Source organism: Podarcis bocagei (genome assembly GCF_964188305.1).
Source record: "Podarcis bocagei genome assembly, chromosome: 7".
NCBI lineage: Eukaryota > Metazoa > Chordata > Lepidosauria > Squamata > Lacertidae > Podarcis > Podarcis bocagei.
The window spans coordinates 92,568,784-92,594,464 of record NC_138132.1 but is presented as its reverse complement, the minus strand read 5'-3'; the positions used below and the strand labels follow the sequence as shown (position 1 = coordinate 92,594,464).

At 46.7% G+C, this 25,681-nt stretch overlaps 1 protein-coding gene across 1 annotated transcript in view; it reads right to left on the bottom strand.

Annotated features, from left to right (window-relative positions):
- Window positions 1–6,771: 6,771 nt before the first annotated feature.
- The window catches only part of PLAT (plasminogen activator, tissue type), a gene marked incomplete at its 3' end in the record, with an annotated part of 32,522 nt that continues 13,612 nt past the window's right edge, over window positions 6,772–25,681 (bottom strand). The window contains exons 6-14 of the mRNA XM_081200957.1: window positions 22,419–22,593; window positions 20,079–20,170; window positions 15,775–15,946; window positions 13,638–13,723; window positions 12,994–13,183; window positions 11,526–11,662; window positions 11,282–11,422; window positions 8,019–8,167; window positions 6,772–6,930 (exon numbers count right to left, since the gene is read on the bottom strand). Of these exons, the coding sequence (XP_081057083.1) occupies window positions 6,772–6,930; window positions 8,019–8,167; window positions 11,282–11,422; window positions 11,526–11,662; window positions 12,994–13,183; window positions 13,638–13,723; window positions 15,775–15,946; window positions 20,079–20,170; window positions 22,419–22,593 (1,301 nt within the window). The remainder of the gene's footprint in view (window positions 6,931–8,018; window positions 8,168–11,281; window positions 11,423–11,525; window positions 11,663–12,993; window positions 13,184–13,637; window positions 13,724–15,774; window positions 15,947–20,078; window positions 20,171–22,418; window positions 22,594–25,681) is intronic.

Here is a 25,681-nt window from a genome sequence, read left to right as displayed (position 1 = left end):
CATTAGCAATGGAATTGGATATGCACAGCAGAGCTGAAGCCCACCACACCCATGTGAGTGTGTGTAAAGGAAAGAAAAGCTTAGGTGTGGTTTTGGCACATGTGAGAAGTGCACTCTCCTCTTTCTGTGGGAGGGAGAGATGTGCTTGCTTCCCATGCTCAGTAGGTGGAGCTGCAACTCCAGGAATTGTGATTCTGTGCCCTTGTATAGTTATTCCCCTTCTGCAAACCAGTGGGCCTTCTCAGGTGGGAGCCAAAAGGAAGGCCTAGTTTGGGTGGGTGATGTTTGGCACCATTTAAGGACAGTAGAGCAAGAGGTGCACAGATCTGGCTCGTCAGGTACAACAAGAAGGAAATCCTGCACCTGAGACCATGCTCTTCTGCAGCTCCCCCCATTGATGGAAATGTCTTGCTTCATTTCAAGGGAGCAGGCGCAGCACTTCTGCATATGTTGTGCCCTAGGTTAGCTGATGACAGGGTTGCAGGATGTCCCGATGGAGGGCTTCCCAAGGGGCACCTGCGATGGCCACAATAGGATGATGGACTAGGCAGGAGCAGCAGAAACTGCTCTTCTACCCTCAGACCAGCATTCCTTCTAGCCCACTATTAAGGAAGGGCCAGAGCTCAGTAAGAGAGCATCTGCTTTGCGTGCAGAGGGTCCCAGGTTAAGTCCCCACCAGGTCGGGGTGAGAACACCCCCTCTCTGAAATGGTTGGGAACTGCTGCCAGTCAGTGCAGACAGTACTGAGTGAGATGGACCAGTGGATTCCAGTGGACCACTGGAGAAGAGGAGGTTAAGGGGTGATATGATAGCCATGTTCAAATATATAAAAGGATGTCACATAGAGGAGGGAGAAAGGTTGTTTTCTGCTGCTCCAGAGAAGCGGACACGGAGCAATGGATCCAAACTACAAGAAAGAAGATTCCACCTAAACATTAGGAAGAACTTCCTGACAGTAAGAGCTGTTCGACAGTGGAATTTGCTGCCAAGGAGTGTGGTGGAGTCTCCTACTTTGGAGGTCTTTAAGCAGAGGCTTGACAACCATATGTCAGGAGTGCTCTGATGGTGTTTCCTGCTTGGCAGGGGGTTGGACTCGATGGCCCTTGTGGTCTCTTCCAACTCTAGGATTCTATGATTCTATGATTCATTCGTCTACATTGGCTGGCCAGCAGCTCTCCTAAGTTTTCAGGCAGGGTCTCCCAGTCCTTGCTGGAGATGTCAGAAGTTGAATTTGTCAGAAGTTGAATCTGCATGAAAAGCATGTGCCCTACACATTCCTGCCTGCAGATCTCTGGCACTTCTCAAGTGCTTGTGTCTAATGGGAATGTCTCCTTGAACTTGAAAGGGTCAAGAGATGTGTGAAGAAACCTCTGACTTTGCATGGCTCAGATATAGCCTCCTGCATAAGACTAAGAGTCATGTCCGTTGAGCTGCTCGCTTGCTTCTCTGGCGGTGCCCATCTTTGTCAGGAAGCCCCTGCCAGGTTGCCTATGAGAGAATTGGGCTGGAAAAGATTCCATGCCTCTGCTCTAACCACTCACCGTGCTGGTTTTAGTGTAAAACACATGGACCCAGCACGTGTGTCAATCCACTTGATGCACTGTTACCCCACTCTTCCAAACCAGTATGTTTACTGGACTTCTGAGGAGGAATTGTGGAGGACTAGATGTTGACTGCTGACACTCCTGTCAGCAGAGATAATCATGTTCGGGCTCACTAGCAGTACATGTGGAAAGGATCAGCAGAAGTCTAGTGTCCAGATCAAAGGAAGTTATAGTCCCACGCTATTCTTCCTTGGTCAGACCACATCTGGAATACTGAGTCCAATTCTGGACATCACAATTTCAGAAGGATGTTGACAGGCTGGAAGGCGTGCAGAGGAAGGGTGACCAAGATGACCAAGGGTCTGGAAACCCAGCCTGATGAGGAACGGTTGAAGGAGGTGGGTATGTTTAGCCTGGAGAAGAGGAGACTGGGGGGAGATAGGAGAGCCATCTTCAAATATCGCAAGGGTTGTCACATGGAAGATGGAGCAAGCTTGTTTTCACCTGCTCTAGGAGCAATGGCTTCATGTCACAAGAAAGGAGATTATGACTCAACATCAGGAGAAATTTTCTGACAGTAAGAGCAGTTTGGCAGTGGAACAGACCCCCTGGGGAGTTGGTAGCCTCTCCTTCCTTGGAGGTTTTTAAGCAGAGATTGGGTGGCCATCTGTCAGGGATGCTTGAGCTGGGATTCCTGCATCGCAGGTGGTTGAACTGGATGAATCTTGGGGTCCCTTCCAACTCTACAATTCTGTGGTTCTATTCTTGCTTTTCTCTCTCTCTTGCTTTCTCTTTAGATTAGCTTGGCTTTTATTGTATTTTATGTGGAAAACTTCCAATAAAAATTGATAAAAACAAAAGAACAAACCAGTATGTTTACTGTGGTAACTTGGAAGCATTCTGTTTATTTTGATCTCTGAGGGCACGTTCAGCTTGCTCAAAGGCCTGGAATTTGATGTTGCTTCCAAGTTTAATCCCGGGATGACCCAGTTCTTTATCATAATCAGGCCTTCCTGATGAGTTTGCATCCTCTTCAGTTTTTGACCTTGGAAAGATGAGGGTTGGGCTGGGCTGCCTGCCAGGTGCTGCCGCTGCCGCCACACTCCCTTCAGTGCTGCTGTCTCCTGGTGCCCGCTGAAAGCCTGGTTCCAGTTGCTGGATCGGATGGTCTCGTGCTACTCACCTTCAGTCTAATGGGAATATAGGAAGCTGCCTCCTGTCAAGTTGGCCCGTTGAATTAAGTGTTGCTGACACTGACTGGCAGTGACTCTTCAAGGTTTGGGGCAGGGAAATGTTGAGGACTGTAACTGGGGACCTTCTCTGTTTAAAGTGTGCACTCTGCTACCTCCAAAATAAAACCCTTCCCTCTCATAATAAAGTAAGATTCCAGCCCTCATGATTCTGAATAAAGGACTGATTTTAAATGAGACAAATCCTTATTCCATTGAGCCAGTTGCAAAGTGTGTGCTCTGAGCTATGGCCCTCCGCCAGCAACTTCTGCAAGTGAGCTTTCCCTACAAACTGGTGTCCTCCCCACCCAGGTGGGTCAGATTTCACACCCAATTTGTGGTGGTGTTGGTTGACAGCCATCTGTATCAAGAGACAACTGCATATGCCTTGGCAGGGGTGGGAATCAAACCACTGAGAATCACAGCACCTGCTGTGGCTGCTGAGAACAGTAACTTGTGACTGCTGCCTCCTGCCTTGTTTTTGCTGCGTTGGTAGCACCAAAGTGACCTTCCCAGGGCGCCAGCCTGGGCCATGTGAAGGGAGGTCTTTGGCTTCCCAGACGACAAGACCCGCCTCTCGGCCTCACTGGTGGGGTCCAAAGGAAAGGAAAGCAATACATTTGGCACCAGCTGGGCTGCAGGAGTTGCTGAAAGGAGACACCTCTGGTACTACACAAAATCAACAGCCTCTGCCCCCCCAGATCTCAATGGTAGAGATGTGGCCCTTCAGGAATTGCTGGATTACAAGTCGCATCATCCCTGACTATTAGCTATATTAGGATTTCCATACGTCTGGAATTTCCCGGACATAGCCAGGATCCATCCCTTGGGAACAGCGTCTGGTTGAAAACCACTGAAATGTCCAGGAAAATCTGGACGTATGGCAACCCATGTTGGATTTTGGCTAATTTCCTTTAAAACGTCATATATAATTTTGAGATTTTGCAAAAGAAGCTCAACAACCTTGGGCAAAAATAAAAAAGCTCAACAACTTTGCCCCCCCCAACCCAAAAAATATGTCAACCCTAAGATATGCTGACTGGGGCTGATGAGAGTTGTACTTCAACATCATCTGGAAGACCATGGCTTATCTATGCCAAGGACACAGCAGAGGGAGCCAAGCAAGCGTCCACATTCCTGCCGTCATTTGTTCTGTTGTTGGGGCTTCTGGAGAGGGAGAAATGCCCGTCTCATTTCTCTGAGTCAACAAGCCTCCCGCCGAAGGCCTTGTTCACTGCGTTGGAGTGAGGCCTTCATTCCTGAAAGGCTAAATCACCAGAAGGCCAAATCAGCCCTGGCTTGAACTTTGAACAGCAGCAGAGCAGAAAGACCTTGTGAAGCTGGGAGGAGAAAAGCCTGGAATTCGCAACCCTGATACCTCAATACAGATGCAAGTCCTCTTGAATTCAGTGGGACATGCCATGCCCAAGTAATTGTGTATGCCATCAATCTCTTATTTTCAGAAATAATAGTACTGTAATATCCTTTTTGCATGATTTCTGTTTCTTTTCTTCACCTTTAACTGCCCTGAACCATTTTGCGTGTTTTTCTTTTATCTTACTTGCTACTCTCTTTCTCCTTTCATCTATTTCTGTCATTTCTATATATGAGGACTATTTGATTCCTGCAGTTGACCTTTCGCCAACATTTGCTGTTTGTGCTGTCCTCAGCATCCTGCTGGGCACCACGCAGAAATCAAAGAGGGGCACATTCTGACCCCCAGGCTTGCAATCTAATAAACTATGGTATGTAAGAGAAAGGGAATGCAGAGGGGAGAAAGGAAGATCATGAAAAAACAGCAGGACAGACAGAGAGAGAAAATGCACTTTCAATAAGTAGCTGTTTGGCTCAAAGGTGGAGAAATATCCCAGGCTTATGGAGCAGCAAGTTCAAAAAATGAACTGCTGAAAAATGGCACACGAGAGCTGGGTTATGAAATGCAGGTTAACATTGGAAGTTAGCGTCCTTCAGTCTTGAGACAATGGAGTGCACCTCTGGGGGTGAAGTCCACCTGCTGCTATAGCAGCACTGGAGTGACTTCCCTGGGGCACAAGCCTGGGCAGTGTGGACGGAGGTCCTGGGCTGCCCAGGTGACAAGACCCTGCTCTGGGCCTCGCTAACATGGTCCAAAGGCTGCCAGAAGGAGGCATACAAGGGGCCATCCAACTGTCTTGGGGACTCCAGGTTTGTGTAGAGCCTTTTCTTCTCCCAAAGGTATCCCACATGGCAGCGGAGGTTTAGGATCAGGCCAGACCAGGCCTAGTGAGCACAGCAACTCATCCCTGTAGATCTAGCCCCTATGAGGCAGTTGTGTGGATTGAAGATCCCCACCTTCCCACAGTTGCCTAAGTCTCCTCTCCCAGCTCTTTCTCAAGCAACCCGACTCCATTGCTGTGCCTGTTGGTGTTCCGCCCTCTCCACACCTCTTCTGGTTCTGGGAGATCAGGGGGAAGGGAGCTGGTCACAGGAGGGGGGCGGACCCCCCAGCTTCTTCAGCAGCCAGGCTCATCTCTGCCTCTTGGCCCCTCCCCTCCTCTCCAGCCTCCGCTTCTGGACTGCTCTCTGCCCCAGCCGCTTCCCGCTCACTAAGCCCTGTTGCCTCTTATACAGTAAATAGCTCTGTGATCCTCAAAGGGCAGTATAGAAATTTAATGAATAATACGAAAGAAAAATGTGGAACAGGACTGGGGCAGATTCTCAAGGGAGGCCCTGAAGCACCACATTTGGCCCAATCCTTGCACTGTCGTGTCAATTCAAACTCCACCCTCCAAGCTGGTCATCGAGCACACAACCTAGGAGAAAGATCTCCTGCACAACCCACCTCAAAATGCGTGGGAACTGGGCAAGCAGAACTACTGTGTTCTTGATTTCAGTGGGACTCTGGATCGGTCAATACACACTGTGCCCGTATCTTTTCTTTGTAACCCTTTTTAAAAAAAAAAAAATGAAAAAAAAATATTGAAGCAAATTAATACAATGCACACCAATTAATTAAAAGACAAGGTAGTTTAATGCCCTAGGAACCACACACAGAAGGACAATTTTCAGCACAGAAGTATTTTCAAGTAGCGGCAGAAGACAACTCTGCCTTTGGACAGATGGTTAACATTGTATTAAAGAGTGTTTTATATAAAACATACACAGAAAGGTTAAATACCTGCAAACAAACTTTTGGATTAAAAGGATCTGAATGTGTTCCTGACTAGAAGTGTGATTTGGTCCCCGGCAGGGGGAGCCTTGGGTCTTTCAGGTCATAGAATCCTAGAATCATAGAGTTGGAAGAGACCACAAGGGCCATCGAGTCCAACCCCCTGCCAAGCAGGAAACACCATCAGAGCACTCCTGACATATGGTTGTCAAGCCTCTGCTTAAAGACCTCCAAAGAAGGAGACTCCACCACACTCCTTGGCAGCAAATTCCACTGCCAAACAGCTCTTACTGTCAGGAAGTTCTTCCTAATGTTTAGGTCAGGGGCCTTGCAGGAGAGAAGTGGCAAGCCGGCTTGGAGAAGTGGTGGAGCAGATCAGGGCCCTTCTTTGCAATGCCCACGTTCTCTTCGCATACCTTTAGGAAACTGGAGCTTTCTTCATTCAGCAGGCTAAGCGTGAGAGAATTTATTATTACTGGCTGCTGCCCACATATCATCATTGTGTAGCCTGCTGCTAGAGTAATATACTCTCTGTCTTCTCCTGTTCATAAACTGCTCTTTACAGCGCTTCCTGGTTTGAAAAGTTCTTAACTGTGTGGAAGTGGGAAAGATATACACTCCTTTAAACAAGGCAAGTGTAGCTCTATGCTGAAGATTTCATTCCTCTCATAAAGTGCATGTCGGGGTCATATGCATGCTGGACACGCAGGTGCCTTCAGACATGCACATGCCTGCTTTCTGCCAGTTTCCACTCCATACATATGGAAGCAAGTTTCGTGTTCTGCCATCCACTGTCTCTCCTTGATGCAAGGAGATTCCAATGGGAGGAATGACTGGCTTGCAGGTGCCATCAAGGCTTCATGTTCTCCTGAATCCAGCTCAGATAGTGAACCACCTTTGTGTAGACGCCCGGAATGCCTTTCTTCCCACAACCCACGCCCCAGCTGATGATCCCCAGCAGGTTCATTTGGCCATTGTTCAGACAAACCAAAGGCCCACCAGAATCGCCCTGCAAAAAGAAAAGAAAAAGGAGGGGGTGAATTAAGTGAGCAACAGGTTCATTATTCATTTTAAGGCTCACTGAAGACAAGTCTTTAGCCACAATTAGCCACCTAGTCCTCCTACGATCAGCAGATCCAGGAACCAGTATCTAAATAAGCTGCCTATACCCAGGCGCCCAAATGAGCTAACCTTTAAGTGGGTCAGTGGGCTTCCTTGCTCCTTTCATGAACACTGTTTGCAAAGGTTGATACCAAAGAGATATGGTGATCTAGGAGGAAAGGGTGAAGCAGCCTTCCCCAGCCTGGTCCTGAAGGCTAGTTCAAAATGTTTGCATCCACTCAAAAAACTATATTTTAAAAAGGGCCCCAAAAGGAAATACAACAGAATCACAGAATTGTAGAGTTCATCATCACGAAACTCAAGAGGTTACTCAGTTAAATTGATTGGCAGTGTTTCTCAAACTTGGGTCCTCAGCTGTTGTTGTACAACACCCATCACCCTTGGCTAGCAGAACCAGTGGTCAGCCATGAGGGGAGTTGAAGTCCAACAACAGCTGAGGACCCAAGTCTGAGAAACACTGCTCTATGCGATTCACTACTGCAAAGTGCAGGGATGGTCGACAGCTTAGGCAGACAAAATTCGTGGCAGATAAAAGGCCTTATGGGTAGTGGCACCCAACCTGTGGAACACTCTCCCATCATATGTCAGATAAACAAATGACTTTTAGAAGACATCTGAAGGCATCCCTGTTCTGGGAAGTTTTTAATGTTTGATTGTGTGTTTATATTTTGCTGAAAGCTGCCCAGAGTGGCTGGGCAATCCAGTCAGATGAGTGGCATATAAATATCATCATCATCATCATCATCATTATTATCAAACCATGGCTATAAGCCACAATGGCTATTTATTTTTAAAAATCCTATGTCCAGCTTCCCCCGCCCGCTCTGAAATATGGGATCTCCAAAGTCAGATGTTATTTACCTCTGATCTAGAGACAAAAAATAGGACATTGCTTTGATGTCCTCCTTGTGAGCTTTGCAGGCGGCTGGTCTGATCCAGCAGGGCAATTCCTAACATTCCTAGAACTGGGATTACCTTGCAGGCATCGTCAATCTCCCTGGTGTCTCCTGCACACAGCATGTTCTCAGTGACCGTCCTGTTTGAGAGGAGCTTGGGTGTGCATTGGCTGTCTGGATAGAGCCTCACATGTCCTTCCTTCAGACGCTCCGAGAAGAAAGCAGAAACTGTAGATAGAAAGAGAACATATTCATCTGGATTATTGTCTTAATACAGTGGTGCCCTGCAAGATGAATGCCTCGCAAGACGGAAAACTCGCTAGACGAAAGAGTTTTCCGTTTTGGAGGTGCTTCGCAAAACGAATTTCCTATGGGCTTGCTTCGCAAGACGACAATGTCTTGCGAGTTCCTGCTGGTTTTTTTCCTCCCCCCCCCCCTTTCTAAGCCGCTAAGCTGCTTATCAGCTGATCCGATCAGCAGATAAGCCGCTAAAAGCCGCTAATAGCGCTAATCCGCTAATCCTTCAATGGGCTTGCTTCGCAAGACGAAAAAACCGCTAGACGAAGAGAATCACAGAACGGATTCTTTTTGTCTTGCGAGGCACCACTGTACATAATCACAGTGAAGAAACTCTGGAGTGAATAAAGAGCAAGGACTGAATACTTCTTAATATTAGAACAAAAGTTGTGATGTTGGATTGGCAGAAGGTTACGGCTGATGTTTATCTATAATAATCATCAGAGAACCTCTTTTGGACTTCTTGTCTTGAAAGAAAATTGAATGCCTGAATTGAAGACTGGAAAAACATCATCTAGCAGAGGGAAGAACAGCTGGAAACAGGACTTTGAATCATTCTTCCACCCCTCTTTTTTCTTTGTTTTTGTTTAGATTAGTTTGTTGTTCAATTGTATGTATTATGAAAAGTCTTAATAAAATCTTTTTTTCAAAAAAAGAAAAAGAAAAAAGGAACAGGTGCCTGTAGCCAAAGCACAGCACTGGGGCTGTTTGCAAAAGGCTTTCAAACCATCCCATATACTGCACTTTGAAGTCCTGGCAAATTGGAGCGTCAAAGTGCAGCATCACCTGACATCATAGTGATGTCAAGCGACTGACCCAAGTCTGGCCGGGCAGGGGTGGGGAGATAAAGATATTTTCCCCCAGTCAGAAAAGGTTCCCCACCCCTGATTCAACAAGTCTCTGCACCATGTTCTGCATACTGCAGGATATATATGACCACTGACTGTAGAGTCAACCATGAAGGCAGTTAAGAGTCAGAGGCTCAAATGGCAGAATGTTCCTCAATACCAAAGAAAAACAAAGAATTCACTGCACACGGAAAACAAGATTTCAGAGAAAAGCCAGGTTTCTGCATACAGAGATAGGCTTTTGTTTGAATGAGCTTTCCCTCATGCAAGCTCTCCACCCCAGCCCTCTCAAGAGAGGCATCCCAGGCACAGGTGGGCATGCAAGGCCCAGGGCCAGGCGCTGGCTGCCTCTGCTCCAGGTAGCTGCCTTTTCATGGGCTTGGAAAGCCATGGCACACAGAAATTTGGAAAGAAGAAATGAAGTTCCCAAAACACGTAGGATAAAGGTCACCACTTTCGGGATCTGGCTAGCTCTAATAGAAGCCAGATGCTCTGCTGGTGTAAACTTGGTTCAGTCATATAGATCAGTTAGTAAGCAGATAGGAATTCATCTCACAGACAAACACTGCATCAAATTAGGAGCAGGGAGATGTTTATTGAGAGAGGCTGATTCTGCAGCTGTGCAACAGACGAAATCTGGCAACTGGACAGTCCCATTCCAGACCAAGTGACCTTAATTTCAGCAAGTACATAAGGCATTTGTGAAACAACCTCCCCCCCCCCCCCGCTGCTACCTAGGTGAGTGGTAGTGAAGCTATGGCATGCGTGCCAGAGGAGGCACTCAGAGCCCTCTCTGTGGGCACGCACCCCGTCGCCCTTTCCGACTCCCCACACTCCTATGACTCAATGGCTGGCCCGCCGGGCTACACTTCTCAAGCCCAGTTGTGCAGGAGGGAGCAAAACGCCCCCCGGCTTACTGGCACTTCTGTACCGAGGCGCTTCAAGACAGCGGAATGGAACCTTCCCGTTTCAGCTGCAGCCCGCGGGTGGCAAACCGGCTACTCGCACATGCGCAGCTCTATTCAGCGCGCGTGCTGCCCCTATGAACTGTGCTGGGGCTCCTCCCTCCCAGGCTGCGACCGAAATTTCCTTTTTGCCTGCTTGGTCAGGCTGGGAAGTAAACTTTTGAGCTGGACTCTCTCCCCTCGCCATGGGTAAGTGCCAGATCCTCCCGGCTAGGGGACACACAGTGGAGGCCAAAAGAGACTGTTTTGGTTTTCTCATAGGATTGTGGGGAGTTGGAAGGGAACTCGAGGGTGATGGAATCCAACCCCCTGCGATGCAGGGATCTCAGCTACAGCATCCATGACAGGCGGCCATGCAGCTTCTGCTTTGAAATCTCCCAAAGAAGTTTCTGGAAGGGAAACTATCAAAACGGCCATGTTGTCTGGGAGTAATTCCCTTTTTCATGATTTCCCAAACAAGGATAATGCAAATTTTTACCTTTCAATAAAAAGTTGTTTGTATCATTGAAAGCTCTGTAATTGTGTTTTTCTTTTAAGACAAAATATGTTCATGTATGAGTTGTTTTTTCTAAACTAAAACCTCAGTATTCAGGTTAAATCGCCGTGTTGGCACTTTGCGAAAAATAAGTGGGTTTTGGGTTGCAGTTTGGGCACTCTGTCTCTAAAAGGTTCGCCATCACTGGCCTAGGACTACTGCAAGGAAAGGGAAGGTTGCACAGTTTTTTGGGGGGGCTGTCAAAGGCAGTGAGAGACACCCAGAATCCACTGGCAAGTTCTCCAACACTGCTCAACATTGCTCAAAATGCAGAAGAGGGGTTTGGGATGCAGAATAGGAGAGGGAGAATTTTGCTTGGTTTGATTTGAAAAACTAACTTACATATTTGCATTTCCCAAACCACAATACAATTATCTTTTGAGATTCACCCTTCTCCAATTTTTGCAAAGCACTTTTCCATACAAAAGATGCATACACCTTAATAAACAAACATTAGAAAAATCATACACAGGAATGCCTATATTAATTAAAACAAGATGACTTTCATTATTTTAGGGGAAACTGCTTAGAAAATGGACATGTACAAAAATTCTCAAACTGATGCAGAAGTGTAACAAACTGGAAAGATGAGAGAGAGAAATGGACGGGGTTGGTGTCTCCCTAGCTAGCTACCGGGATGGGGCTTAGGAGCACAACTCTCAGAGGCCACCGTCTGAAGCAAGCCAGAAGTTCTTACATTCTTCATGCTTGCCGTAGCCTGAGATCTCACATTCTGTCCAGTCAGGCAGCTTCAGGCCAGGCTCTGGGAGGCAGACAGGACGAACGGAATCTGTCTCCATTGCACACTCATTGTACAAGGACTTCAGCTTCAGAAGAGCTAGCAAAAAGAGAAAAAGCAAAGAAAAAGGCAGGGTGGGTCAAGGCAAGAGGCTGGAGCAGGTGCAGATCTAGGTCTGTGTGTAGGGGGGGAAAGGTATTACCAATATCGTTGTCAAAGGTGCTTTGCACAAAGCTTTTATGTACAACGTATTTCTCCACTGAGAATGTCTGTTCAGACCATTCCGGGTCTCTGCGGGAAGTCCTGCCCAACACAACCTTGAGACGACTGGTGTCAAACCTACAGAATCGGGGGGCGGGGGGGGGGACAGCTTTGGTGACTGCCAAGTTCAGGTGTAATTTATGCTCCTAAAAATACAGACTTCAAGCTCCTTGCTCAAGCGTTCAAGGCCTTCAAGGTCCAGTTGTAACCATGGCTTTGCAGCTAACTGACCACCGTGGTTGTCCAGAAGAGGAACTGGAAGGCCTTTGCTCAAGCTTCAGCTCAACCATGTGCAACTGAAGAAAGACAGTCAGTTAAGGTTACCCTAAAACCCCAAAACTGTTTATGAATTCCCCCTCCCCAGCCAGGCCTCAAAGCCTCGCCTCGAGCACTTTTCAAATAAGGCTAAAAGCGTTAGCTAAGCATATTCATCTTGCTGTAACAAAAAGACTCTAACGAAGGTAGAGAACAGAGTCCATTGATTCTCAGAGCCTTTTTGTTTCTAAGGCCAGTGGCCCTGTTAAAACCAGATTGCAACTTTCTTTCCGGGAACTATGCCAGGACAAGAGAATGAAACATAACTGGAACACTCTGAAACCCCCTTTGGTTTCTCACCCCCTTTCTGGGAAGAGTCCAAAAAGAGTCCCAAGACAGGAACTTTCTGTTCATGCTCAGGAGACATGGGGCAGAACTTTTCAGAAGGAGGAGAAAGGGGAGGGAACTGGAAGAGGAATATATACTCTGTGCAAATGGCTGTGAAATCGTGCTTGTTTTGTGACTCTATCACACTTGCTCCTCTGCCCCCCCCCCCATGGCAGAATAAAAGCTCTTTCTCTGGATTTAACCCCTTGGTGTCGTTTGGCTCTTTTCGTCCCTGCTCGGGTGCAACATTTCCTATCCATTTTAAAGGGCCAAGAAAGGCTACATTTCTTGGTGCGTTAGTTAAGGACCGACTGTCTTTCTTCACAACATCCCTTACAGGGGGAGAAAACTGGCTGCCTTGCAAAGTTGCTGGATGGATTACTTTCATATAACAACAAAGCAAACATTTTGTGTCTTGGGGGGAAAAACAAAAAACCCTGCCCCAGACCTTGAAGGGATGTTTCCTGTCCGGGGGGGGGGGTGTATTGAGGTAGATGGAGAATTGGGACTTGCCTCTCAATACAAATAGCAGGAAGAGGAGCGGGGGAGATCCGGACTGCAGCAGCAAACCCTCCCCACAGCAGAATCCCACCTGCTATTACTCCAAGAAAAACCTGCACGAACGAAACAATTGCTAAATGCACAAATGTTGCTAACTCCCACTTGGCTCTTCATCTCCAGAACCACAAATTGCCTCTGACTTCAAGAGACTTCCTGAGGGGGCAGCAAGTGCAGAAGAGATGGCAAATCAGGCGCTGGACTCTTACCTTTCCACAAAGCAGTGGGCAGCTGAGAGGACCCAACAGGAATGGATCAGGACCCCACCACAGAGGTAGGCCTCCACTCCTTGTACCCTGACAAAGATGGCCGCCTGCCACGGGTGGGACTGGATGTATGAGTAGAGGCCTCCTTTGATCCGAAACTGAGACTGACGGTACTTTCTCGTTCCACACGTGGCTGTAGGTGGCCAGGAAAACAAGGAAAATGTACCCCAGACTCAGATACAACATTAACTCTCCGCTTGGGGCAAAATGCTCTCACAGGGCCTCTTCATTTATTTAGCACATTGCTATCCCATCCGTCCTCTCAAAGGAACCAGGGTGGCAAACAGTTCAATGATAAAAGCATCTTCAAAACAATTCCACTACAGATGCAGACACAGAAAGATCTCTGCTTAAAAGTTGGAAGAGGAAGGTCTTTGGTAGGTGCTCATAAGACAATAGACAGCAGTAGTATTTATCCCACCTTTCCTCCCAGAGCTAGAGCCAAGGTGGCTCACAACATTTAGAAACATTATGATAAAATACAAAGCAATGAAAACAATAGTAAAGGTACATCAAAACACCATTGGAGCCAGCAACTGAAATGCAGTTTGCTGGCATTTTGCCCCACGGATAAGGCGGGCACTTACAGCAAGCTGGCACATTGCAGTATTCCCATTTCCTCTTGCCACCCCTGAGCACGTGGCACCAAGGCTGGGTGCTATTATCAGGATTCCTGCAACACAAAAGTGGAACAGGATTACTTCAGAGATCAAATGCTCCCCCCTCTCTGCCCCTGCAAAGAGCAGCAGTGTGGGCTACCCAGGTTTGTATGTCCCCTGAGGATGATGTTCTGGAGTTTACGGAGGGCTGCTTGATAACCTTCTTTGTTTTTTGCATGTACTTAGAACAGCTTTTTCCCAACACTCCTGACGTTTTGGCCATCAGCCCCATTCAATGCAGATTGGTCAAGGCTCTAACGAAGGCGCCACATTCTCACCATACATTTAAAACACTATGATACCACTTTAGAGGGCTTCCTGCAAAGAATTCTGGGAGCTGCAGTTTGTTAAGTAGCCTGAAGGTTAGTAGGAGACTCCTGTTCCTGATCCGAGAGCTAGAATTCCCAGAGTTCCCTGTGAAGAGGGATGAATATCATAGAATCATAGAGTTGGAATAGACCACAAGGGCCATCGAGTCCAACTCCCTGCCAAGCAGGAAACACCATCAGAGCACTCCTGACATATGGTTGTCAAGCCTCTGCTTAAAGACCTCCAAAGTAGGAGACTCCACCACACTCCTTGGCAGCAAATTCCACTGTCGAACAGCTCTTACTGTCAATAAGTTAAACCACTCTGGGAATTGTAGCTCTGGGAGGCAAATATGAGTCTCCTAACAACTCTGAGCACCCTTAACAAACCATATTTCCCAGAATTATTTGGGGGAAAGCCATGACTCAAGCGGCCCTCCAGATGGTGCTGAATGATAGCTCCCAACATCCTTGGCCCTTTTTGTGGGTGCATGGGAGTTGGAGTTCAGCAACAACTGGAGGGCCAATGGTTCCCCACCCAGCTTAACACAACATGAATTTGAAACTGGTCCACGCCACAGAAAGCTCTGCATCAGCCGTGACTTCCTGTGTCCATCCATCAATCCATCCTATACTATAAAGTCACAGGCAGGCCTGGAAACACTTGGGGATAGTCAAAAGCCATTAAATCCAGCATCATCTCCTCCTCCTGGTCGGCTTTCACAGACACTGTGTGAAGTGGCCTCTGGCCTCAGCTGTGATTCAAAGCCTCACTCAGAGTCCTTGGGAAGGGGGTGCTTGAGAAATTGTCCTCATCCCAATTTTATTCTAAAATATCTGAATAGTTTCTGCACTGGAAAGCAATGCTATTGAAACTCTCCCTTGTTTTTACTGTTTTCAAGTTGGACAGAGCACTAGGCAGGCATGTTTTGCAACAGCTTTCCATTCTTTTGCACTTCTTCCCTTCCCTGCAATGTGTTCCCGGTGCACAGATGTGCCCTGGTAACACACTACCAATGCATTGCCACAATGCGTCAAGGTTGCCTTGGGACAAGTCAAGGTACATTCAGGGATGGACCACAGGTCCCAGGTTCAGTCCCTGAAATGTTCAGTTAAAAGGATCCCAGATAGAAGGGGACTCTCAGTGAAAGTTGGAAAGTGGCTGCTAAACATGCCCTCCAGATGTTTCCCACCAGCCTGGCCAATGGTGGGATGCCAAGGGACCCACGTTCCATCTCCAGTCAGTGCCAATGCCAGTCAGTGCCATATTGTGGTGGGTGCAGGGAATGTACAAGTCCACTTCCTGAGTTTCTAGATAACTGCATCGAGATTCATTGTGTGTGGTGTGTGGTTTTTTACCAGTGTGCAAGATCATATATGCGTACACCAGTGGAACACACGCCAAGACCCTGAATGCAATCCTACACATGAGCACATCCAAATTCGGGTTTTCACCAATATTTTATCAACAACCACATAGGCATTTGTAGCAAACATGAATGAAATGGCACAAATGGATTGGATGACCCAAAAAACACAGCCTCATCTAATTGCAGAATTATTTCTATGAATTCAATAAAAGCAGCACACAGGGCAGAGCCAATCAGCAGGTTATTGTTCTTACACTAGATAAGGCAGAGTGGTCCAGAGCCTTTTTGGAAAAGCCAAACACATATCTTATCAATAAGCCATGTTTTGCATTTAGTTTTTCTTTTTGGACAAAAAACTGCAAGGAGAAAAGGTGAGGGTCGGCTTACCTGCAGAAGTTGTGGCTGGTGAGACCGAGCTGCTCTGCATCCTCCCGATGGGAATTGAAGACCAGCCCAGTAAGGAACTGGGAATCCCACCTCAAGCAAGCAGCACCCGATTCCGTGCGGTTGTGGGGACCTCGATAGTTGTTGCCTCTTCCAGAAATGCAAGTGTGGCTTTCTGTGACAAAAAAGGCAGGTTTGCATCAGTCCCGAACCACATTCATGGGGCATATAGTTTGAGTTTTTTTCTCACTGCAGATTTTCAATTGTGAAGCCTACATTAAAAGCACATCCCCCCCACAAGAATCATAGGAGCTATAGTTTACCTCTCACAGAGCTACAATTCCCAGCACCCCTGATGACCCACAGTTTCCAAGTTGGGGGGCGTGTGCCTTAGAATCATAGAATCATAGAATCATAGAATCATAGAGTTGGAAGAGACCACAAGGGCCATCGAGTCCAACCCCCTGCCAAGCAGGAAACACCATCAGAGCACTCCTGACATATGGTTGTCAAGCCTCTGCTTAAAGACCTCCAAAGTAGGAGACTCCACCACACTCCTTGGCAGCAAATTCCACTGTCGAACAGCTCTTACTGTCAAGAAGTTCTTCCTAATGTTTAGGTGGAATCTTCTTTCTTGTAGTTTGGATCCATTGCTCCGTGTCCGCTTCTCTGGAGCAGCAGAAAACAACCTTTCTCCCTCCTCTATGTGACATCCTTTTATATATTTGAACATGGCTATCATATCACCCCTTAACCTCCTCTTCTCCAGGCTAAACATGCCCAGCTCCCTTAGCCGTTCCTCATAAGGCATCGTTTCCAGGCCTTTGACCATTTTGGTTGCCCTCCTCTGGACACCTTCCAGTTTGTCAGTGTCCTTCTTGAATTGTGGTGCCCAGAACTGGACACAGTACTCCAGGTGTGGTCTGACCAGAGCAGAATACAGTGGCACTATTACTTCCCTTGATCTAGATGCTATACTCCTATTGATGCAGCCCAGGATTGCATTGGCTTTTTTAGCTGCCGCGTCACACTGTTGGCTCATGTCAAGTTTGTGGTCAACCAAGACTCCTAGATCCTTTTCACATGTACTGCTCTCAAGCCAGGTGTCACCCATCTTGTATTTGTGCCTCTCATTTTTTTTGCCCAAGTGCAATACTTTACATTTCTCCCTGTTAAAATTCATTTTGTTTGTTTTTGCCCAGTTCTCTAATCTGTCAAGGTCGTTTTGAAGTGTGATCCTGTCCTCTGGGGTGTTAGCCACCCCTCCCAGTTTGGTGTCATCTGCAAATTTGATCAGGATGCCCTTGAGTCCATCATCCAAGTCGTTGATAAAGATGTTAAATAAGACCGGGCCCAAGACAGAACCCTGTGGCACCCCACTAGTCACTCTTCTCCAGGATGAAGAGGAACCATTGATGAGCACCCTTTGGGTTCGGTCAGTCAGCCAGTTACAAATCCACTGAGTGGTAGCAGAGTCAAGCCGCATTTTACCAGCTTCTTTACAAGAATATCATGGGGCACCTTGTCAAATGCCTTGCTGAAATCAAGATAGGCTATATCCACTGAGTTCCCTTCATCTACCAGGCTTGTAATTCTGTCAAAAAACGAGATCAGGTTAGTCTGACATGACTTATTTTTCAGAAATCCATGCTGACTATTGGTGATCACAGCATTCCTTTCTAGGTGCTCACAGACTGTTTGCTTAATGATCTGCTCCAGAATCTTCCCTGCTATTGATGTCAGACTGACTGGGCGGTAATTATTTGGGTCCTCTCTTTTCCCCTTTTTGAAAATAGGGACAACATTTGCCCTCCTCCAGTCTGCCGGGACTTCGCCTGTTCTCCAGGATTTCTCGAAGATGACTGCCAGTGGTTCTGAGATCACATCTGCCAGTTCTTTTAATACTCTTGGATGCAGTTCATCTGGCCCTGGAGACTTGAATACATCTAAACTAGCCAAATATTCTTGTACTGTCTCCTTAGTTATTCTGGGCTGTGTTTCCTTTGCTGAATCATTTGCTCCAAATTCTTCAGGTCGGGCATTGTTTTCTTTATCGGAGAAGACTGAGGCAAAGAAGGCATTGAGGAGTTCAGCCCTTTCTGTGTCCCCTGTTTGCATTTCACCATCTTCTCCTCTGAGTGACCCCACTGTTTCTTTGTTCTTCCTTTTGCTACGAACATACCCATAAAAGCCTTTTTTGTTGCTTTTAACCTCTCTAGCAAGCCTGAGTTCATTCTGTGCTTTAGCTTTTCTGACTTTGTGTCTACACGTTCTGGCTATTTGTTTGAATTCCTCTTTGGTGGTTTCCCCCCTTTTCCATTTTTTGTACACATCCTTTTTTAATCTTAATTCAGTTAAAAGTTCTTTAGATAGCCACCCTGGCTTCTTTAGGCACCTTCCATGTTTCCGTCTCATTGGTATTGCCTGACGTTGTGCTTTTACTATCTCCCTCTTAACAAACTCCCAGCCATCATGAACTCCCTTTCCTTTTAGTATTGCTGTCCATGGGATCTCACCCAGCACTTCCCTAAGTTTTATGAAGTCGGCTTTCTTAAAGTCAAGAAATTGAGTCCTAGTATGCTTGGCTGCTCCTTTCCGCTGTATAGTAAACTTCAGAAGAGCATGATCACTCGCGCCTAATGATCCTTCCACTTCTACCCCACTAACCAGGTCATCAACATTGGTTAGGACCAGATCTAAAATGGCTGTTCCTCTTGTTGCTTCTCCCACTTTCTGGACAATGAAGTTGTCTGCAAGGCCAGTGAGGAATCTGTTTGACCTTATGCTCTTGGCTGAGTTTGACGTCCAACAAATATCCGGGTAATTGAAGTCCCCCATTACTACTATCTCCCTTCCTTTTGCATGCTTGGCCATCTGTTCCAGGAAGGCATCATCTATGTCCTCCGTTTGGCTTGGGGATCTATAGTAAACTCCCACAATGAGGTCTCTGTTATTCTTCTCTCCCTTAATTTTGACCCAAATGCTCTCACATTGGCTTTGAGGTTCTAAATCTTGGATCTCTTCACAGGTATACACATCCCTGACATATAACGCCACTCCTCCTCCTTTCTTGTCTGGTCTGTTTCTCTGAAATAGATTGTATCCCCCCATTATTACATTCCAATCGTGGGACTTATCCCACCAGGTTTCAGTGATGCCTATTATGTCATATTTAGTTTGCTGTACCAAGAGCTCAAGCTCATCTTGTTTATTTCCCATGCTTTGCGCATTAGTGTACAGACATTGAAGTCCATTAATCATTCCCCCGTGTCTCTTATTTAAGGATTTTTTCCTCCCACCACTAAATGTATGAACCTTGGGGCAGGGATCCACTTTTCATCTGTACAGCCCCATAGATGTTACAAGGGATGGGGCTGGTTCTTAAATTAAATTTTACATATTTTATTTAACTAGAAAAGTTTTAAATGATTTTTATTTAACTAGAAAACCAACACAGACAAGAAGAAAAAGAAGGAGGAGGAGGAGGAGGAGGAGAAGAGTTTGGATTTAATATTCCGCTTTATCACTACCCGAAGGAGTCTCAAAGCGGCTAACATTCTCCTTTCCCTTCCTCCCCCACAACAAACACTCTGTGAGGTGAGTGAGGCTGAGAGACTACAGAGAAGTGTGACTGGCCTAATAAAAAGCCGAAAGTTACTGTACATGTCTTAGAACAAAGCTTACACATACCTTATGAATACGAGCCCTATTAAATAATTTGTAATAAACAAGATAATACATTTTTCCTGCAAGCATGAAGGTATCAATATCCAAAATGCAACATTAAGAAAATGTTTAAGTTGAATGCCATCAGAACATTGCAAAATGATTATTTGAAGCCAGCACCCTCCCATTTTTATTTAATTCATAATCAAGTCTCTTTTAGTATATACTGCATCTTCTCATTGTCTCCTTTTTCTACCGTAATGAGCGAGTTTGGTCATTGAGGCCAACTAACACAAGTTTTCTACTCCATTTTCCCGCAAGCATGGCAATAACCATAGATGAAGCCAATTCTTTGTTTCTGCAAAACTAAACATGCTGCACAAATAGGGAATGATTGTGGTAGAACTAGAGCTCCAGATTCCACGCAAGATTCTCGGAGTCTGGTGCATATTTCTATTGAAAAGGAGCAGACCAAAATACAAGTGTGTGGGTGTGGAATTCACACAAGTTAATTTGGATCAGGGCCGTGATGTGGAGAGAAACTGCTAAAAGCCTTCTTCCCTTCGGCTCCAATGCTCATAGCACAACATTTTCACCGCCCCACCTGGCTCTGCCCCACTGCAGAGGAGCCTTGAACCTACTGTTGGCGCAGGGAGGGAGGCTGCAGAACTCAAAGCTGTACTTGTTTCCTTTGTAGACAAAGCACCAGGGCATGATGTCGGAATCAGGGTTTCTAGAGGAAAGGAAAGGCAAACACTGGGCATTTTGTACCATTAAGACATTTATCATAGCAGTGTGGAATTGTAGAGCTGGAAGGGACTCCAGGGGTCATCTAGTCCAACCACCAACCTTCTGGTTGATAGCCAGATGCACTGGCCCACTGCACTACTGGGGACAGCTGCAAACTCAGCTGCAACCTCAAAAATAAGGGAAAAAATGGGGGGGAGGCCAACATTTATACTCAAAATAATACACTGATAATTTTAAGAATGTAGGAAGAGTCTTGCTAGATCATACGAAGAAACATCTAGACAGACACTCGGTTCTCACAGCAGCCAACTAGAAGTCAGTGAAAGGCTTGGAAGCAGCCTTTCCTGGGTGCAACAGCACTTGCCCTGTCCCGCCCCCCACTTGCTATTCAGAAGCCGACTGCCCTCCCCCCCCCCCCGGGAAGCATCACCTCCGTCAAGGCCAGTAGCCACTGACAGCCTTATCCCCCAGGAAAAGGTCAAGAAAAGGGCTGCCAAATTAATTAAGGGATGGAGTGACTCTCCTATGAAGAAAGGCTGTTGCATTGGGGACTTTTTAATTTAGAGAAAAGGCAAGTGTGAGGTGACACGATGAAATTTTATGAAATTATGCAAGGCATGAAGAAAGTGGTTGGAGACGTTTTCTTCCCTCTCTCATATCACACCCAATGAAGCTGAATGTTGGAAGATTCAGGATAGATTTTTTTTTAAAAAAAATTCTTCATGAAGTGCAGAATTCAGCTCTGGAACTCACTCCCACAGGGGCAGTGGTAACCACCAACCGGAATGTCTTTAAAAGAGAACTGGACCAATTCATGGAAGAGGAGGAGGAGGCAGCAGCGGAGAGGGGCTCTTGATGGCTGCCGGCCATTTTGACTCTGCTTTGCCTCCACCGGCTCCCACAGGCTCCTCTTAGGCTCGTGGAAATTGGTCTTCTCAACCCAAGTTGGTGGTTGACACTACGCCTTGGGGGAAGGAGCTCCATAGTTTAATTCTAAGCCCTGAGGGAAGACGTCCTTCCTGTTGTCAGCCCTGAATCTTCCAATCTTCAGCTTCACTATATGGCCTAGATGTCTTCCTATTTATTCCCTTTCTCCACAAAGCGCACACAGTTTCATGAAATTATGATGAAATGATATTATACACCTCCACCTTGTGTGTCTTCCCAAAGTCTCACTTACACTAAACTAAAATGTTGTAACCTTTCCTCACAGTGGAGATGCTCTCAACCATTTTGGTCGCCCTTTTCTGAACCTTTTCCAGCTCTGCAGCATCCTTATTTGACAATGTCAATATTTCTCCCGCTCAGAGTAGATTTTGCCTACAAGGATGTATTTGTGGGAATGGATTTCGGCACTAGGAGAGGATACATGGTTTAGTTATTATTCTTCCTTGCTCACATTTGTGAGATCAACAGAGTACCATCCTTTGCAGCTTAAACTTTGAAGCTAAGAAAAGTTTGATTTAAGCTTTTACAAACAATAATCCAGGATGCTCTAAAGGCAGACTGGATTTTCCTGGTATTACCCATTGTCTACCCCTTAAAAACAACAATCACAACACTGTTTTGTAAAGAAGTAAAAGTAGTATTTACTTACACAATCTAGGTTGAAGTAGCAATTGCAGCACCAAATAAAAGCATGTTTATAACTACAGTCGTACCTTGGAAGTCGAAAGGAATCCATTCTGGAAGTCCATTTGACTTCCAAAACGTTCAGAAACTAAAGCGTGGCTTCTGATTGGCTGCAGGAAGCTCCTGCAGCCAATCGGAAGCCGCAGAAGCCCTGTTGGACGTTCAACTTCCAAAAATAGTTTGCAAACTGAAACAGTCACTTCTGGGTTTGCAGCATTCAGGAGCCAAAATGTTCAGGAACTAAGCTGTTCCAAAACCAAAGTACGATTGTACTATCTAAGTTACCAAAGTACAAAAGGTAAGTTCAAAATTGTGTCTGAGCTGCAGACCTCAGGCATGGACATGTGGTCAGCTTGGAAGCATGACGAAGAAAGAGGAGGCTGCCCAGGCTGGAAGGATGTAGGGCTACAGCTTCCTGCCAAAGCAGACAAAGGAAGTGATCTCACAGAGTTCTCTCTAGCAAATTTGACAATAAAGCTCTATGAGCCCCTTCATGTGCCAATCTGGTAAAACATGTATTATTGGTTTGACTGCAATAATGTCCCATGGTATTGGGGGGCAAGAAGAGGAAGAGGCCCCTCCTAAACTCACTTTCTCACCTGCAATAGTTGTGGTTTCCAAGGCCCAACCTAGCGGCATCTGCCCGGTACGCATTGTACCGCTTATTCCTCAAGGAATCGAGCTTCCAGTTCAAGCACTTGGCTCCACTCACAGTTGTGTTCCATGTCCCCATGTAGCCCTCTCCAGCGCCCTGGTAACACTTGGCTTTGGTATCTGAAAAAGGAGGAGCAGAGCATTCAGTCTCCCGCCTGTTCTCCAAAGGTACTCTGCACACATCTTGCATCCATGGGGCTGCTCGGGATCAAGATGGGAGATTGCAGCCGTGGTCACTGGGGGCTAGACAGCAGAGGCCTATGGGCCACATGTGACCCCTCAGGTCTATTCTGTTTCGCCCCTGGGACTCTCTCCAGGCCCCCCTGCACTCAGAATCTCCACTCCTCTCACTAGCCCTACTTTGCAACCTCTCCTCAAATGTTTCTGACTTGCTGGAATGTGGTCTTGAACTCTGATAATGGTTCTTGCTTGTCTGGCTGGAGGATAGAGCGGAATGCCACAGTTTTTGTGTAGAAACCAGCCTCATGAACCAAAGCAAAATTCACATTCACTCCTGTGCCCATTTTTGCCCCCTGCTAGATGAGGTGGAGGATGGAAGAACCACAAGGCCATCTCCACCTATGTCCTCCCTGCTCTGTGATGCAGTCCTCCTCCTTCCCCACTATTCCAGCCATCTTGGACTGGAAGAAGCAGGAAGCTCATGACACTTTATGCCAGATGCTGCTTCCACGCTGCCTCTCCCTCACAGGCACAGCTAGCAAAGCCAGCAGGCCTGGCAGCCAAGCTACATACAATTTATTCTTATTACAATTTATTTATTACATTTCTATACCACCCTTTTCTTCCAAGGAGCTGCTTGGGAGTAAAGGTGGTATATAAATGTAACACACACACACACACACACACACACACACACACACACGGTGGTGTACATGGTTCTCCTCCTCCCCATTTCTTCCTCACAACAACCCTGTGAGGGAGGCTGCAAACGCCGACTGGCCCCAGGTCACCCAAGGTGCTTCCTGGCTGAGTGGGGAATTGAACCCTCCTCTCTGGGAGTAGGAGCTGGCACTCTGACCATCCCACCCCAGTCACATCTTGGAACAAGGCTGCTTAAACTTGCTCGCTTTTATTTTGGAGAGAAAACTGCTGCAGGTATGTTTAGCCTGGAGAAGAGGAGGTTAAGGGGTGATATGATAGCCATGTTCAACTATATAAAAGGATGTCATATAGAGGAGGGAGAAAGGTTGTTTTCTGCTGCTCCAGAGAAGCGGACACGGAGCAATGGAGCCAAACTACAAGAAAGAAGATTCCACCTAAACATTAGGAAGAACTTCCTGACAGTAAGAGCTGTTCGACAGTGGAATTTGCTGCCAAGGAGTGTGGTGGAGTCTCCTACTTTGGAGGTCTTTAAGCAGAGGCTTGACAACCATATGTCAGGAGTGCTCTGATGGTGTTTCCTGCTTGGCAGGGGGTTGGACTCGATGGCCCTTGTGGTCTCTTCCAACTCTGTGATTCTATGATTCTAGGTATACCAAATTCAGGTATTTCTTCTTGAAATGAAAGGCAGCATATGCAGTCTTGTACTAATTAATCATAACAGCAGCAGCCAGGCAGGCAGGGGGCCATTTTCAGTGGGGAACCAAAGCAGGGTTCTGATCTGGTTCAGGAGTGTTCTCCAAATTGGGGACCCACAGCTATTTCCCCCAAAACGGCTGCAGGCAAAGAAGTTTCCAGTTCATATTATGGCTTCATTTGTGTCAAACGCAGATGTGGTCTTAAGCAGACCAGAATTTTTCTGTGTACGCACCTGCAGGCATTGGTTTTGTTTCTTTTAAACTGCTTTTTGTATGTTGTATTTTAAATTGTTGTGACCCAGCCTTGGATCTTACGCTGAGGGAAGGTAATAAATCAAATGTGGGAATGTTGTGGATACTAGAAGAGGATATATTGATTAAATATTATCCTTCCTAACTCACGCTAGTGAGTCGTACAGCAAAGTTCATTCCCCAATATATAGCAGGAAGCTAGTTGGTGGATTCGGTTGGATCTCTATACTTAAGTAATCCAATCTGGATTTGTTCAGGTTAGATTTTGCTCCTGGTAAGACCCCTTTTATCCCTCCTAAAAAGAATAAATACACAAGAAGCTTCTTTTAAAACTTTGCTCACATTCAGTTCACAGCTGGATCCTGAAGGCAGGCTTCAGCTTAGAGTTACAGAAGAGAGCTTGAGTTCATCCTATATGGGAATGAGCCCCTGTCGTGGTGGCTGAGAGCCAGCAGACAGCAAAATGCATCAGGATCAGGAGAGCATGGCATCAAGAGAGGAGGGCGGCTGCGTGACTGGACCTTTTGTAGGGTCTGCAAGGGCCACGCCCACCTACCTGGTCACATGCAGGGGGAGGATGTTCTAGACCAGGTGTAACAGGAAGTTCAAGTGGCTGGATCAACTTCCCCCTGTCTGTGTCCACTCTAGGCAAACAAGGAATGTTGTATTTGACTGTGCCAATGGATTACCGTATTGGCCCAAATATAAGCGACATCCACAAATAAGCCACACCTTTAAAATTCAAGGCTTATTTGCAGGTGCAGCCCACCTCCTGGTACTACTGCCCTCAACGGGGGGGGGGCAGTCGGCACCAGTGCTTGCCACCCTGCTCCCCAAGCCGGTGCTCAGTTCTGAGGGTGCTGCGCGCCCACCTCCCAACACTACCGCCTCCTGGCACTATCTCCCCAAGCCGACAGCAGAGGCGGCTTGGCAGTGGTAGGTGGCCTGTGCGCCACTGCCCCACATTCTCAGGCTGCTTCCTTGGGGGGGGGGAGCTACACCGCTTTGCCGGAGGCCTCCCCCCCTCCCCCATCCTTACAGTGGCTTAGGGGAGGCTTGAGAGATGCGGTTGGGACGGGAGCTGTTTTCCCACACCCCTGACGGCCCTCGTGGGCAGCTGTTTCAGCAGTGATACTGTAAGGTCATAAATATAAGCCATACTTTAACTTTTCACAATCAGAATTTGGGGGGGGGAGTATGGCTTATTTTGGGGCCAATACGGTACAGTGGTACCTCAGGTTAAGTACTTAATTCGTTCCGGAGGTCCGTTCTTAACCTGAAACTGTTCTTAACCTGAAGCACCACTTTAGCTAATGGGACCTCCCACTGCTACCACACAATTTCTGTTCTCATCCTGAAGCAAAGTTCTTAACCCGAGGTAATATTTCTGGGTTAGCGGAGTCTGTAACCTGAAGCAT